At 29.7% G+C, this 13,843-nt stretch overlaps 1 protein-coding gene across 2 annotated transcripts in view; it reads left to right on the top strand.

Annotated features, from left to right (window-relative positions):
- l(3)72Ab (U5 small nuclear ribonucleoprotein l(3)72Ab) overlaps positions 1-13,843 on the top strand; it is a 69,448-nt gene that overhangs the window by 27,233 nt on the left and 28,372 nt on the right. For both annotated transcript variants that reach the window (XM_011060340.2, XM_087406771.1), the window contains 3 exons: positions 6-525; positions 10,157-10,403; positions 10,508-10,835. In XM_011060340.2, the coding sequence (XP_011058642.2) occupies positions 6-525; positions 10,157-10,403; positions 10,508-10,835 (1,095 nt within the window). The remainder of the gene's footprint in view (positions 1-5; positions 526-10,156; positions 10,404-10,507; positions 10,836-13,843) is intronic.

The following is a 13,843-nucleotide window of genomic DNA, read 5'->3' on the forward strand; positions in this document are numbered from 1 at the left end:
TATAGACGACAAAAACGTGATGAAGCACAATATGACTTCACTCGTATGAAAGGAGCAACCTTATTATCTGAAGGTGTGGATGAAATGGTTGGTATTGTATATCGTCCAAAAACACAAGAGACACGTCAAACTTACGAAGTATTACTCAGTTTCATACAAGAAGCTTTGGGTGACCAACCACGTGATATTCTTTGCGGTGCAGCTGACGAAGTACTAGCTGTATTAAAAAATGATCGACTTAAAGAGAAAGAAAAGAAAAAAGAAACTGAACTTTTACTTGGTTTATTAGCAGAAGAAAGATTTGCACTGCTTGTAAATCTTGGTAAGAAGATTACGGATTTTGGTAGCGACGAAAAAAGTACAACAAACGATGAAAATATTGACGAAACATATGGGATCAATGTACAGTTTGAAGAGAGTAGCGAAGAAGATGATGAAGATGTATATGGAGAAGTACGAGAAAATGAAGATGAAGGTGATGAAGGTGAAGAAGCTAATGATGACAGAGCTATTCATGCAGAAAACGTAAGATTTTGATCAATTAGTCTTATTGAAATGTAGATTTTCAAAACAAGTTACTATTCATATCGTATTCCTTCAATTATGACCTTCATTGTGCCACAAATTTCTTACATTATATGACTAACAAAAATACACAACCAACTGACTTTTAATTTTGATAAGCTTTGGATATATCATTTATTTTTAACAAAACATAACTCAAACAACTCAGAAATTGTCATTTTTTAGTTATTTACAACATTTCCATTTCATACATGATGCGCATGATCCTTGTCGTTCATTAAATGTTAAACAAGGATAAATGATTCATTATACACATCATGCGTGAAACGGAATGCACCCAAAAATAGAATGGCCCTTTAATGTTCTTAATTCTTGTAAATTGACATAACTGAGTTGCTAAAACTTATCACAAGAGAGCAGTTGTATCAAAACTGCATTTTGTCAATTGTTTTGATTCAACAGTGTTTCATCCACAACTTTTATAACTAGACTGCTGACTTAATGTGATTGAAAAAGATGAATTTGATTCGGAGCTATCCTTGTTTCAGTTCACATATGTATACGTCCTGTCTGTATCGCGTGAATGGAATGTGAAAACATTATGTTAGTCAGAATAAAAATTATCATAAATGTCAAATGGTAGCTTTTTAATTGTATTTTGAAAAACAATAATATAAAATGATTGTTCGCAGTGTAATAAACTCCTGAAGTCGATATAAAGTAAGAAGTAATATTCTTTTTTTTTCATAAGTATTACATTATTATCAATACAATAGATATTAAAAATATTTCCCCTACTTGAGCAGTGATTATCCATATGATTTATACATGAAAATGAGTCAATACAAATATGACGCTGCTCAAGCCCCAGCGCTCTCTTCAAACATAGATGCAAAATCGGCAGTCTATTTATAGAAGTCTGTGATCTCAGTTATTTCTGAGCAATTGTAGAGGAAGGCCTCATTTAGTTTTCACGGAGAACGTCATATCTCCTAGTACGACATTGATGATAAAGGTAAAAAAAAACATTGAATTTTTATATTGTTTTAACTTGTAACTTTCTTGATAAAACAATACGGTAATTATGCAATATAAGGGAGGTCGCTCTAATCGCCTTGACCTTGACATATGTTATCAATATTATGATCTTTAAAAGTGATCTTCAAAAGCCGGCACTTTTGTTATTCGTTGAAAAGTTATTAACAAAATAATTTAAGAAATATACACAGCCACATTTCTGCTATACATATTCAATATTAAATAATATCCTACACTTCCCTCTTCTTGGGACGTACAATTTTCCACACGTTTTTTGAACTTTTTTTATTAATAACTTTTTAACGAATATAACGAGCGCCAGCCAAAATCTTCTGAAGATCACTCAGGATCATTGTATGCATACAATGTACAGGGTCCATTATGAAAGTAATGCGCATGATTTTATTGTGACGCGAATATCCATCGCAGCGAGGTAAAATGGGTCGGGAAATGTGGGGGGTCTGCCCTTCCAAGGCAGCCGGTCGCCAGTTTGCTCCGAGCAGTCTGAGTGGAAAGACGTGCCTCCGCGTGAAGTGTGTTTTTCGACTTTGTAACACGGCGCGATGGAGCGTTCGCTTGAACAGCGATACGCCATCAAGTTTTGCGTGCGACTTGGAAAGAATGCAACCGAAACATTCCAGATGCTTCAAGAGGCCTTCAAGGACGACTGCATTTCAAGGTCACAGTCCGGGAGGTGGCACAAGGCGTTCAAGGAGGGCCGGGAGGAGGTCGCCGACGAACCGTTCTGGACGCCCAACAACGGCCAGAACCGACGAAAACGTGAATCGAGTTTTGCGTTCCGACCGTCGATTGAGCATCCAGTACATCGCTGACACCCTAAACATGTCCACATTTGCTGTACATGGGATAGTGACCACCATGACAATGCCCCCAGTCACACGGCCTTCATCGTTGCCAACTACCTGGCCCGGAGCAACACCCCGGTGGTCCCCCAGCCTCCTTACAGTCCCGACTTGGCTCCGTGCGACTTTTTTTTGTTTCCCCGTCTGAAGAGAGAACTGAAAGGAAAGCATTGGGAGTCCGTGGAAAACATCCAAAAGCATGTTACAACGTTCCTAAGAGACATTCCCGTCGAGGAGTTTCAGCGTGCCTTCCAGGCGTGGTAGACACGTCTCCGCAAGTGTATTGATTCAGGGGGAGAGTATTTTGAAGAATTTTGAGCATTTGTACCGCTACGATCAATAAATCTATTTTTCCCAGAAAATGCGCATTACTTTTATGATGGACCCTGTATGTCAAGATCAAGACGATCCAGGCGGACCCTATTTTGCATAATTACCCTTTCACATACTATAATTTGCGATTTATTTCCTTATTTTATTTGAAGTAAGACTTTAACATATCAAAACGTTGCGTCACAATGTCTCCGATCATAGGGCACGCAGAAAAAAATAAAGACATTTTCATTACATATTTTGGGTGGAAGCTACTGATTGAGCGTATTTATTTAGAACTTGATCGGTTCAGTTCTTATTGAGATCCCATAATCGTAATCTAAAAAATTTCGCCGGTTCGCGTAAAGATACACGGTCAGTTTCGCGTTGACATATAGTTGCGCGTGTCTTAGCGTGAGATACTACCGTGTCTTTTGATGTTTTATAATTTTTGTAATATTCAAGCTGTTTCATAAAAATTTTTCAATTTTTATATTTTTGTATGCATATTACGGTATAAACTATTTTTATGTACTTTTATTGTTTACTAACAAAGTGCAATTTAAAATAAATGAATTGATGCTTTTTTGAAAAAACAAAATGTTGATGTGGAAAATAATTTATTCATTTACTCTTGGCCATACGTTTCGATCCAAGCTTCGGAGCCTTTCTAGTGTTAATACAATAATGATGTTGATTGAATGTATCTTTCCAATAAAATTATTACACTTCTCGATATACCATACAATAACAATTAATTAAAAAAAAACATAAATAAATACACAATTAAATCTTAAAACATACATGATCTTCATTAAAGCGTACAGAATAAGATGCTAACTACACGAACGTTACAAATCATCTAAACAAAATGATGTAAGTCAGATTAATGTATGGAAAAAAAAATATAGATAGAAGGAAACATTGAAGAGAGGGAACATTATTTATTAATAAATAAATTGTCATAGGTCTCATGCGATAGATTTAAACTGTTTGTTTCCGATAAAAATCATTTCTGAGATGAGTTTTTTGTTTAAAATTTTGTCTTCATCTAAAATTTTAATGTTATTCCAATCAAAATCATGCGAATATTTCAACCAATGTTCAATAATTATTTACAAGCATTGTGTTGTTTTCCAATTAATGTGGGTTTTGTGTTCATTGATTCTCGCTTCCAAAGTTCTGCTCGTCTGAACCACATATGTTGCATCATTCTTTACATTTTATTTTATACACCACATTGATGTGTGACATTAGCGGGAGCCTATCTTTGTGAATCTTGAATAAAACTGCTCAATTTATTGACACTTTTGTATGCTAATTATCCTGTTATTCTTTAAAAAATTTTTGATTTTCTCTGGAATATCAGAAATGTAAGGTACTGTAAAGAATATTTTTTGTTTCTCATTTTAAGATTGTTTTTATTGAAAGCACAATTGTTTCATAAGCTAATTTTTTTATACAATTTTTTTCTGATGATGCAAAAAATCAACTACAATGGATACCAATTATTTAATAATATTTTAATTATTTTATCAAATTTTTTAGCGTAGAAGGAGGAATGCGACAAAAGAAGTACTTTATTGATTAAGCCCACATTCTGATTGATTAAGACTCCAATTTTCTGATACAGATGCTGTGAGAAATAATTTAAATAGCATTCTGTGACGTGGACTTTAAGTACCAGTCATATAGAGTTGAATTTTAACAATGTCACATCTAAAAAATTCAATTTGTCACCATCTTCCTCCATCATAAACTTTGCCGTGGATGGTAATTGTTAAATCATATTGTTAGATCATATTCCGACCTTGTCTTCGGATGTCTATTACTTCTTACTATAAAATACTCAACTTTTAAATTTCCATTTAAAAAATTCAAGGTGACTTTGACTTGACCTCAACGACGCCAGTCAGAGTCAAACTGATGAGACTATTGAATAGACCTTTTTAAATCCTATAACTTTTATTTGAAACATTTTTCTGTAAAACTTATATTATTTGAGGATTTCTATACTTTTTCCTCACCCTGTATATATTCACATTTAAATTTAAATTAAATGAATTAATTTCAGAAATTATAATTACATGCCGATATGGCGGTTGTCGGACTTTCAACGCAATCAATCTGAAATATTAATAATTTCCCCAAATTTCCCAAATTTAATCTTAAAAAACTGTAATAAACTTATTGCCTCGGCCGAAAGTCGAACCCGGATCTCTTGCATTCCGTGGGATCTCTTGCGAGGATTCCCGGCCGAGGCAATATTTTTTGCAATAAGCAATCACAATAGTTATATTAGAACTCTCGAATTTTAAACAATACAAGAAGATAAACATAGTAAACTAATGAGAGTCAGTAACAATAAATGGCGCAATTATTTAGTGAACAATCAATAATCAGATATTGGATTGATGTTTTCTTTATTTTGAACGTTTCGACTCTCTTTGGAGTCCTCCTCAACAAGAATGATACAGTAAGTATAATTAGCTTACATGTCCATAATGCTTAAGTTACTCGCAAATCGACAAAGATGCAGCGTTGTTAATCATCACGGAACATGAAGCATTGTAGTGAAGCTTTGTTGAACATATTAAAACTTAAAAAATAGAAATGTTAAAATTAAATATAAAGATCACATATTTTTACACGTCCGTGTATGACATGTGTCCTAAAAATCTTTGTCAATTTGCGAGTGACTTAAGCATTATGAATATGTAAGCTAATTATACTTGTCAATCTTGCTGAGGACTTCAAAGAGAGTCAAAACGGTCAAAATAAAGAAGATATCAATCCAATATCTGATTATTGATTGTTTACTAAATAATTGCGCCGTTTATTGCTGATTAGCCTACTATGTTTATCTTTTTGTATTGTTTCACAATAAGTTTATTACAGTTTTTTAAGATTAAATTTGGGAAATTTGGGGAGATTATTAATATTTCAGATTGATTGCGTTGAAAGTCCGACCATATCGGCACGCAATTATAATTTTTGAAATTAATTTATTTAAATGAATATATATAATAGTTCAACATCTTTGTATTTAGACCGTAGTGGCGTATTTAAAGTAATGTAAAGTAACATAAATGGTCTTATTTCCAATCTTATCATAAAAAATAGGCTCGACCGTTAATTTATTAAAAGCAGCTGATTTTAAGTCCTGTAGAACTATGTCAAAAACAATTGGCGATAACAATTGGCGGTGACTCTATCGGCATTCTGAAGATTTGCCTATAAAATTTATCATTGAATGTAAAAAAAGTAGAGTTAAGACTAACTGCACAGCATTAATGATATTATTAACTTGGTTAAACAAGTATTAATTTGTATGAGATGTCATCTCTCTTATTGATTCCATTCATAGTTAGTAAATCATCATAATCCTTTGTTAATTTACAATAAAAATATATAAAAATAGTTTGTATCAGAGTTGTGCAAAACTATAATTTGATTAACAATTACAAATTACAATTATAATATAATTCTTAATTCAATTAGTAATTATATTTCGTAATTATTAATTGTTGAAAATAATTAAATGAAGTAATTGCGAAAAGTAATTGTGAACAGATTACAATTATTTAATTGTTAATTGTAAATTAATTGATTGTAATTGTAATTAGAATAAGAAGGCATATACACCTACATCAAAACGAGACCTAATTTGGCAAATTTTTTGTGGAAAATATAGAGATAGAGAAATCGGGTTCGCTCCATTATAAAGATCATAATTTTCTCTATTTATCATTAAAATTTTATTAAAAAATAATATAAAATAAAGTCGCTATTTAAATTTTCGTACATCGTGTTTTACAAAACGGGATTTGCGGTGACATTGCTGCTCGCACAAGACGTATGAAAATAAAATGTTTTTAAAATGGTTTTATAAAATTGAAACATAGATTTTGTGCAGAGCTGTTTTTTAAAATATTGTGTTTGAATAAAATAACAGTCAAAGTTAACATAACGATTTTTCATAAAAAATTTTGCTCGTTTTTATTTGATTACGAAAATAAATTAAAAAAACCTTCTTTGATCTTCGCTTGAACTTTTCTGTCGCAGGCGTGCCTACCCGTCGTCTTCAATGCGCTCGAATCTACTCGTTTATAATTTGTAACTCTATTTTTTGCCGGATTGATTTGTAACTCTATAAAAACGTTCTTAAGATATTACACTTGAAAAATATGTAAAAAAAAATTGAAAATTTTTTCACCACATCTAGGTGTATATGCCCCCCTTAATGCTTTATAGAATATTATATAAATGTATCCTATTTTTAAGATCTTCTTCCGTAACTTTTTCAACCTGTTACAAGTAATGTTTGATTTTTCTAATTCTCATGTTATCATTACCGTCATAAAAAATTCACAATATCATTATCAAATCGTTATTATAACAAAGTAACGATCAATAAAGTAACGGCGTTACAAGTAATGTGTTACTTGCCAACCTTGTAAATAATTATAATTATAAGTAATTATGATTCCACTGTAAGTACAATTACATTACTGTTGGATTATTTTTATTAAATTATTAAATCAATTACATTTAAATTGTATGATCTATATCCAACTTTATATTCAATTTTATATTCAACACTTATAATTTTACCTAATATAATTGTAAAAGTAATCGTATGCAATTACAATTATAAACTGTAATTGAATTAAATATAATTGTGACTCAACCATTATTTTAATTGCAATTACAGTATAATTGCAATTACAGCGTAATTATAACTATATTGTAATTGCAATTACAATTGTAATTAATTACATTTATGAATCAATTATGTCTAACTCTGGCAGTATACATACAAAAATATAAAAATTGAAAAATTTTTATGCATCAGCAAATAAGAATTATAAAATATTAGGAAACACGGTAGTATCTCGCACTAAGACGTGCGCAGCGACATGTATCTTTATGTGAACCGTCGGAATTTTTCAGACTGCGATTGTGAGATCTCAATAAGGAGTAAACCGATCAAGTTCGTTGAAATGATACATTCGATTGATACCATTACTATATTGACACTGGAAAGGATCTGAAACTTGAAAACGTATAGCCAAGATCTCAAATAAATGAATGAATTATTTTTCATACCAACATCGTGTGTTCGGCTCAAAAAGGCATCAATTTATTTATTTTTTATTTATCTTAGAATGCAATTTATTTTTCATATAAATGTACTATGATAAAATTTTTTACAATGATTTATTTTGATATTTTTTCTATATTTATTGTTTTACTTCATTCAAAATGTATCTTTCTATAATATTTTTTTTTCAATGTTAAAAATTTATAATAATGACAACTTCAAATAATTTAACAAAATAATTGATTATTCAATTTATTTTTTACAAGAACGTCATATTACTAAATAATTCTTAATTGAAAATAAAATTTTGCAGCACGAGTATTATAAATCAAAAAGATATTTTTAAGGGTTTGTTCTTAGATAATGAGGATTTATTATTCTGAATAAAGAGCTTTAATGATACTTTTATTCCTGTATGATCAATTGTTATGAATAAATTTGTACCTACGTACGCACGCACGCAAGTACATTAAAAAATGATTTGCAAAATTTTAATGATTAAAACATTCGAACTTATTTTCTGAAAATTTTCTTAGTTTTTAGAGTTATGTTTTTATTGTTCCGGTAAATGAGCAATATATTAAGATATGGACAAAAAAGAGTTTTTATATATGCTGAGTTGCATGTTAAAGGGCAAAAATCTCTTTTTAAAAAAAAATTTTTTTTTAAAGTAAATATCGAAACTATGAGATGTAGAAAAAAAATTTTATAATAAGAAAATATAGAAAAGAATATTTACTAATAACTGTACATTATAAAAAATTTGTATAAATAATTTTTTATAAAAGAAAATTTAAAAAAATTTGTTTACTATAATTATAAATTCTTGAAACTTTTCCATTCAACTTTTATTTAAAATATTTTTTCTATTTCTCAGTTTCAACAATCTCTGTAACAGAAAAAAATTCGATTTTGATTTCAAAGGAAGTTTTCCTTAATGCCAAGTCATGTTGAGTGCAAAAAATTCAACTTGACCTTGCAAACTCCACCCAAAATCGAACTCTTATCATTATTAAGTATTTTATATAGGTCTGTAACTTTGATTTTTTAAATGATTTTTCGCGTTTAGTCGATCATTTTCATGATATCTTAAATTTTCGGACTTTTTGAACTCTATATATGAAATGAAGGATTAATTTTTGTTACATATTATTCGTAGAAAACGAAATGAGATCGCTCTAAAACATTTATAAAATAGATCAAAGCTATCCCCTCCCCCTCCCTCCTTTCCATTCGAAGCAGTAAATAGTAGTAAAAGGCACATAAAAATAGACTATGCATATGCATTGAATGAAATATATTTCACGTGCTTTTTACAATTTTTTATGCCTATTTATTGACTGTCAAGGAAATTAAGGATAGCTACGACTTATTTTTAGGTATTTCAAAACGATCTCATTATTTCGTTTTATCCAAATTATCTTTATTACAAATGACATGTAGTAAAAATTAATGTCTCATTTCTTGCTTATGACATCACGATTCAGTGTGGTCACTATTCAAGAGTTTTACACGGAGGTTAATAATAAGCAGGATTGCGCAAAATATACCATTAAAGTATTTGAAATATAAAATACAAAATATTGGCAATCTTAGTATTTGAATTACAAAATACAAAACATTTTCAATCTTTCGATTTTGAAATACGAAATACGAAATACTTTCAAAATTTTTTATTTTTAATACAAAATATTTTCTTTGAGTATTTCAAAATACGTTCAAAATTTAAAATGCAAAATACGTTCAAAATTTATATTTTAAACAAAATGTTTTTAAAACAAAATTTTTAAAACAATTTTTTTAAAACAAAATACAAAATACAAAATATTTTCAATTTTTTTAAATTTTAAATACAAAATACTTTTTAATACAGTATACTTTCAAAATTTTTTTGCATACCCTGCATTTTCCCGATTAGTCATGATTGCGACATCAACGTTTTTTTCTCTGTCTTATCCTACGTCACGAATACGATAGTTACATTTCGTTTTCTGCCATAACTCTAACGTTTCCGAACACAGCCAATAGGTCTATTCGCGTTGCTTCAAGGATTATTATCAAAATTTTTTTTGGCATTTCAAGTATAAAATACATTAAAATTGTATTTGAAATACAAAATATATCTAATGACCATGAAATACAAAATACAAAATACAATTTTGTATTATATTCGAAATATGATATTTGAAATATAATTTGTATTTCAAATACAAGTATTTGAAATGTGCCAGCCCTGATAATAAGTGAAACTCAATTATTATTAGCAAGAATTTACTTGAAGTATTTATATGATGAACTGTTATATTTTTTTTAGCTGGGTGGAACAGAAGAAATGAAGAAAGAAAAACCATTACATCCATTAGACATTGATGCATATTGGTTGCAAAGAAGATTAAGTAGGATATATGATGATGCCATGGTATCGCAAGCGAGAGCTGCTGAAGTACTAGCTGTCTTGAAAGATGCCATAGACGATCGTGAATGCGAAAATCAGCTTGTGCTTTTATTAGGTTATGATTGCTTTGATTTCATTAAACAGCTTAAAAAATACAGACATACAGGTAAGAATTGCATGTGTTATCAAATTAATATTTATATATTTGTAGTTTCATATATTATTTTAAGAGAAAAATATTTTGAAATAAACTATTTATAAAATTTACAGTTGCATACTGTACGATGTTAGCCTCATCGCAGTCCGAATCAGAAAGACAAAAAATCCGAAACAAAATGAATGATGACCCAGTGCTTGCCAAAATCTTGCGCCAATTAGATACAGGTAAAGGTGAAGATGACGCTGATGAGACAATGGAAGCGAGATCCCAGCGCAAAAGACGAGAAGAGAATGAGGATACTGGAGGACCTGGAGGACAAGTTCAAGGTACAAGAAACTTGATAGATTTGGAGGATCTTATATTTGCTCAGGGAAGTCATTTCATGGCTAACAAGCGTTGCCAATTACCTGACGGAAGTTTCCGAAAACAGCGGAAAGGGTGAGTATATAATTCGTTAAAAAAACACATTTAAAATGTCAGAAAAAATACAAATGAATATATATTTCATCTTAACATTTTCAATAATCTTAACATAATCAATTCGTATAGGTTTTCATCTTCTTAAAATTGAAAATCAGATACAATAAACTCAAATCTACAGTTAATTGTCGCAGAGCTCTGTAATTAAAATAAAAATTGAAGCTATAAATTATCTTTAAAGTATCGTGTTTGTAATTACTTGTTTGAAATTGAAGAAAATTATCAAATATTATGAACATGAAGAATATTAAAATTAAAAAATTAAAAATTTGTTACATATATTTTTGAAGAAATTAATTAAATATTTTTATATACAAATAAAAAAATGAGATACCATGTTATTGTTCTATTTAAAACTCTTTAAAAAGACAACTGACAATTTTAATTTTTTTATATCCTGTGCCGAAAATACATAAACAAATTTATTTGATTTTTAGTTTGAAACTATTCTTTAAAATTTTTAAAATGAATCTCTCTTTAAAGATTAAAATCTCAAATCTTTTTTAAGACTGGCACATTTTTCACTCTTTAAAGTGAGATTCTATTCCAAAGAATTTAAAAAAGATAAGACTTATTAAAATTCATTTTGATTTATTTAAATTAAAAATAACACGCGCGCGCGCGCACACATACACACATGCACGCACGCACGCACACATACGCACACACGCACATATGCACACACGCACACATACTATCAGCGGTTATGAATGTATGTGCGTGCGTGCGCGCATGTGTGATAAAAATAGTATTTCTACAGAAGTCTCTATGAAATAGTATTTACAAAACTGGCCCCTGTTCATTTATCATTACTATCTTTATCTCAGATTGGAACAACAGAAACGAAAAAATATCCTATCTGTTTAAAGAAAAGAGGCATGTTAAGTTGACAGTACAAAGGACTCCGCATGTTTCTTATGTTTTCTTTGATTTTCGATCAAATCTTCTCATATTTTGGGAAAGTGTAGTTCTAGTGTCCTGATTAAAAGTGTCAATAGGCGCGATCTCCTCTTTTTATTATTAATCTCTTCTTTTAATTAACAATTTTCGAGATATAACTGTTCAAACTTAATTAATTTCTATTTTGGATATTGGACGATATAAACAATCCCATATGGTTAATGAATTACTTAAAGATTCTGATACATATTTGGTGGTTAAAAAAATCCGGCAATGGTAATTGAAAGAAATATATGAATAATATGTTTAAAAAATGGCATTAGAAGGGATTCATTTCGAATAAGGAATTGTGGAGTCTTCGGTCAAATGATTCCATCTTGTCGAAGGCATATGCTTTATCAAAAATACATAAAGAAGGCGTTCCCTTTAGAATTATTGTTTCTTCAATCAACACAGTTCTATTCGTTAACTGGTTTTTTGCAAGATATTATCTCTAAGAATATCCCTCTTGCAAAAAGTAGAATAAAAAATAGCTTTGAATTTCACAATAAATTAATTGGAATGATGATTGACAAAACAGAGATAATGGTTTCATTAGATGTTACTTCTCTGTTCACTAATATTCCATTGGACGTTGCGCTGGATGGATTGGTGGAAAGGACTCCATTAAAGGTGTCACAAACATAAAATTGTAATTGAATTCATTAATGTGGTCAAATTTATCTTAACGTATCGACATATTTTATTTTTAATGGGATTATTTACAAACAAATTTTTGGCACACCTATGGGTTCCCCTCTTTCCCCTATCATTTCTGACATTGTCATGGATGATTTGGAAGAGAGAGTGTCAAATTCTTTACAATTTCGGGTTTCTGCATACTTTAGATATGTTGATGATGTCTTTATAATTGCACCTAAAGATAAGGTCACTCAAATTTTAAATTCATTTAATGAACAGCACGATAGACTTAAATTCACTATTGAATATGAGGAAGACCATTGTCTGAATTTTTTGGATCTATCGGTCATCAATAAAGACAATACTATCATTTTAGATTGATACCATAAAAAGACATTCTCGGGTATTTATCGTTCTATTCGAATCATCCCGCATGTCATAAGATAGGGATCATATATAGATTAGTTGATAGAGCGATTTTATTATCAAATTCTACATTCTATAATAAGAATATAGAATTTATTGTATAATAGAGAATTTGAAGGATAACGATTATCCTTTAGGAATGACTTTTTATTATATTATCAAAAGTTTGACTTGTAGAAAATTCGCAATGGTTAATAACATCAGCTCAGATAACGTTGACACTGATGAAGTTTTGAGAAAAATAATGATTTTCCTATATATAAGATCTATTTCTAATAAAATTACTAAGTCTACTAATAATAATCCAAAAACATGATTGACTAGGTGCTTAAACAAGCTTAATAAATTTATCAAAGTTCATAAAGACAAAAATCAATGTGATAAAAATAATAATGTCATATATAAAGTAAATTGTAATAACTGCGATGCATCGTATGTTGGCCAAACGAAGAGACAATTGCAGACGAGAATTAAAGAACATCGCAATAATATAAAATTAAACCAGTTCAAATACTTAGTAATCTCGAAACATATCACGGAAATTAATCATGACTTTGATTGGGAAATAGTTAGTATCCTTGATTTTTTTTTTAAAAGAATTATTTCTGAAATGATACATATTAAAAAAACAAAAAAAAAACGGTTTAAATTTAATGAAAGATACTGAGTTATTGGAACTCATATTTTAACATGACGATATACGAAAACATAAATATTCACAATTTTGAACAGACTTGTTTTTATATTCGATTTTATTGACTTACTTTTATTTGACCTACACACTTCACATCAGTTAATTTTCAAACGAGCAACAATCAGTATCTTTAATGTACTTAACTGAATCTTTGATTGAGAGTTTAGATTATAGTATTTTATATAAATTATCGTAAGTTATTATTTGATTCTGTATCTCTTATTCTCACTATAATATATTATCTTGATAAATCTATTTGTTGTTC

The sequence above is a fragment of the Acromyrmex echinatior genome, chromosome 6, assembly GCF_024713525.1.
Source record: "Acromyrmex echinatior isolate Ae372 chromosome 6, ASM2471352v2, whole genome shotgun sequence".
In the NCBI taxonomy this organism is placed as follows: Eukaryota; Metazoa; Arthropoda; class Insecta; order Hymenoptera; family Formicidae; genus Acromyrmex; species Acromyrmex echinatior.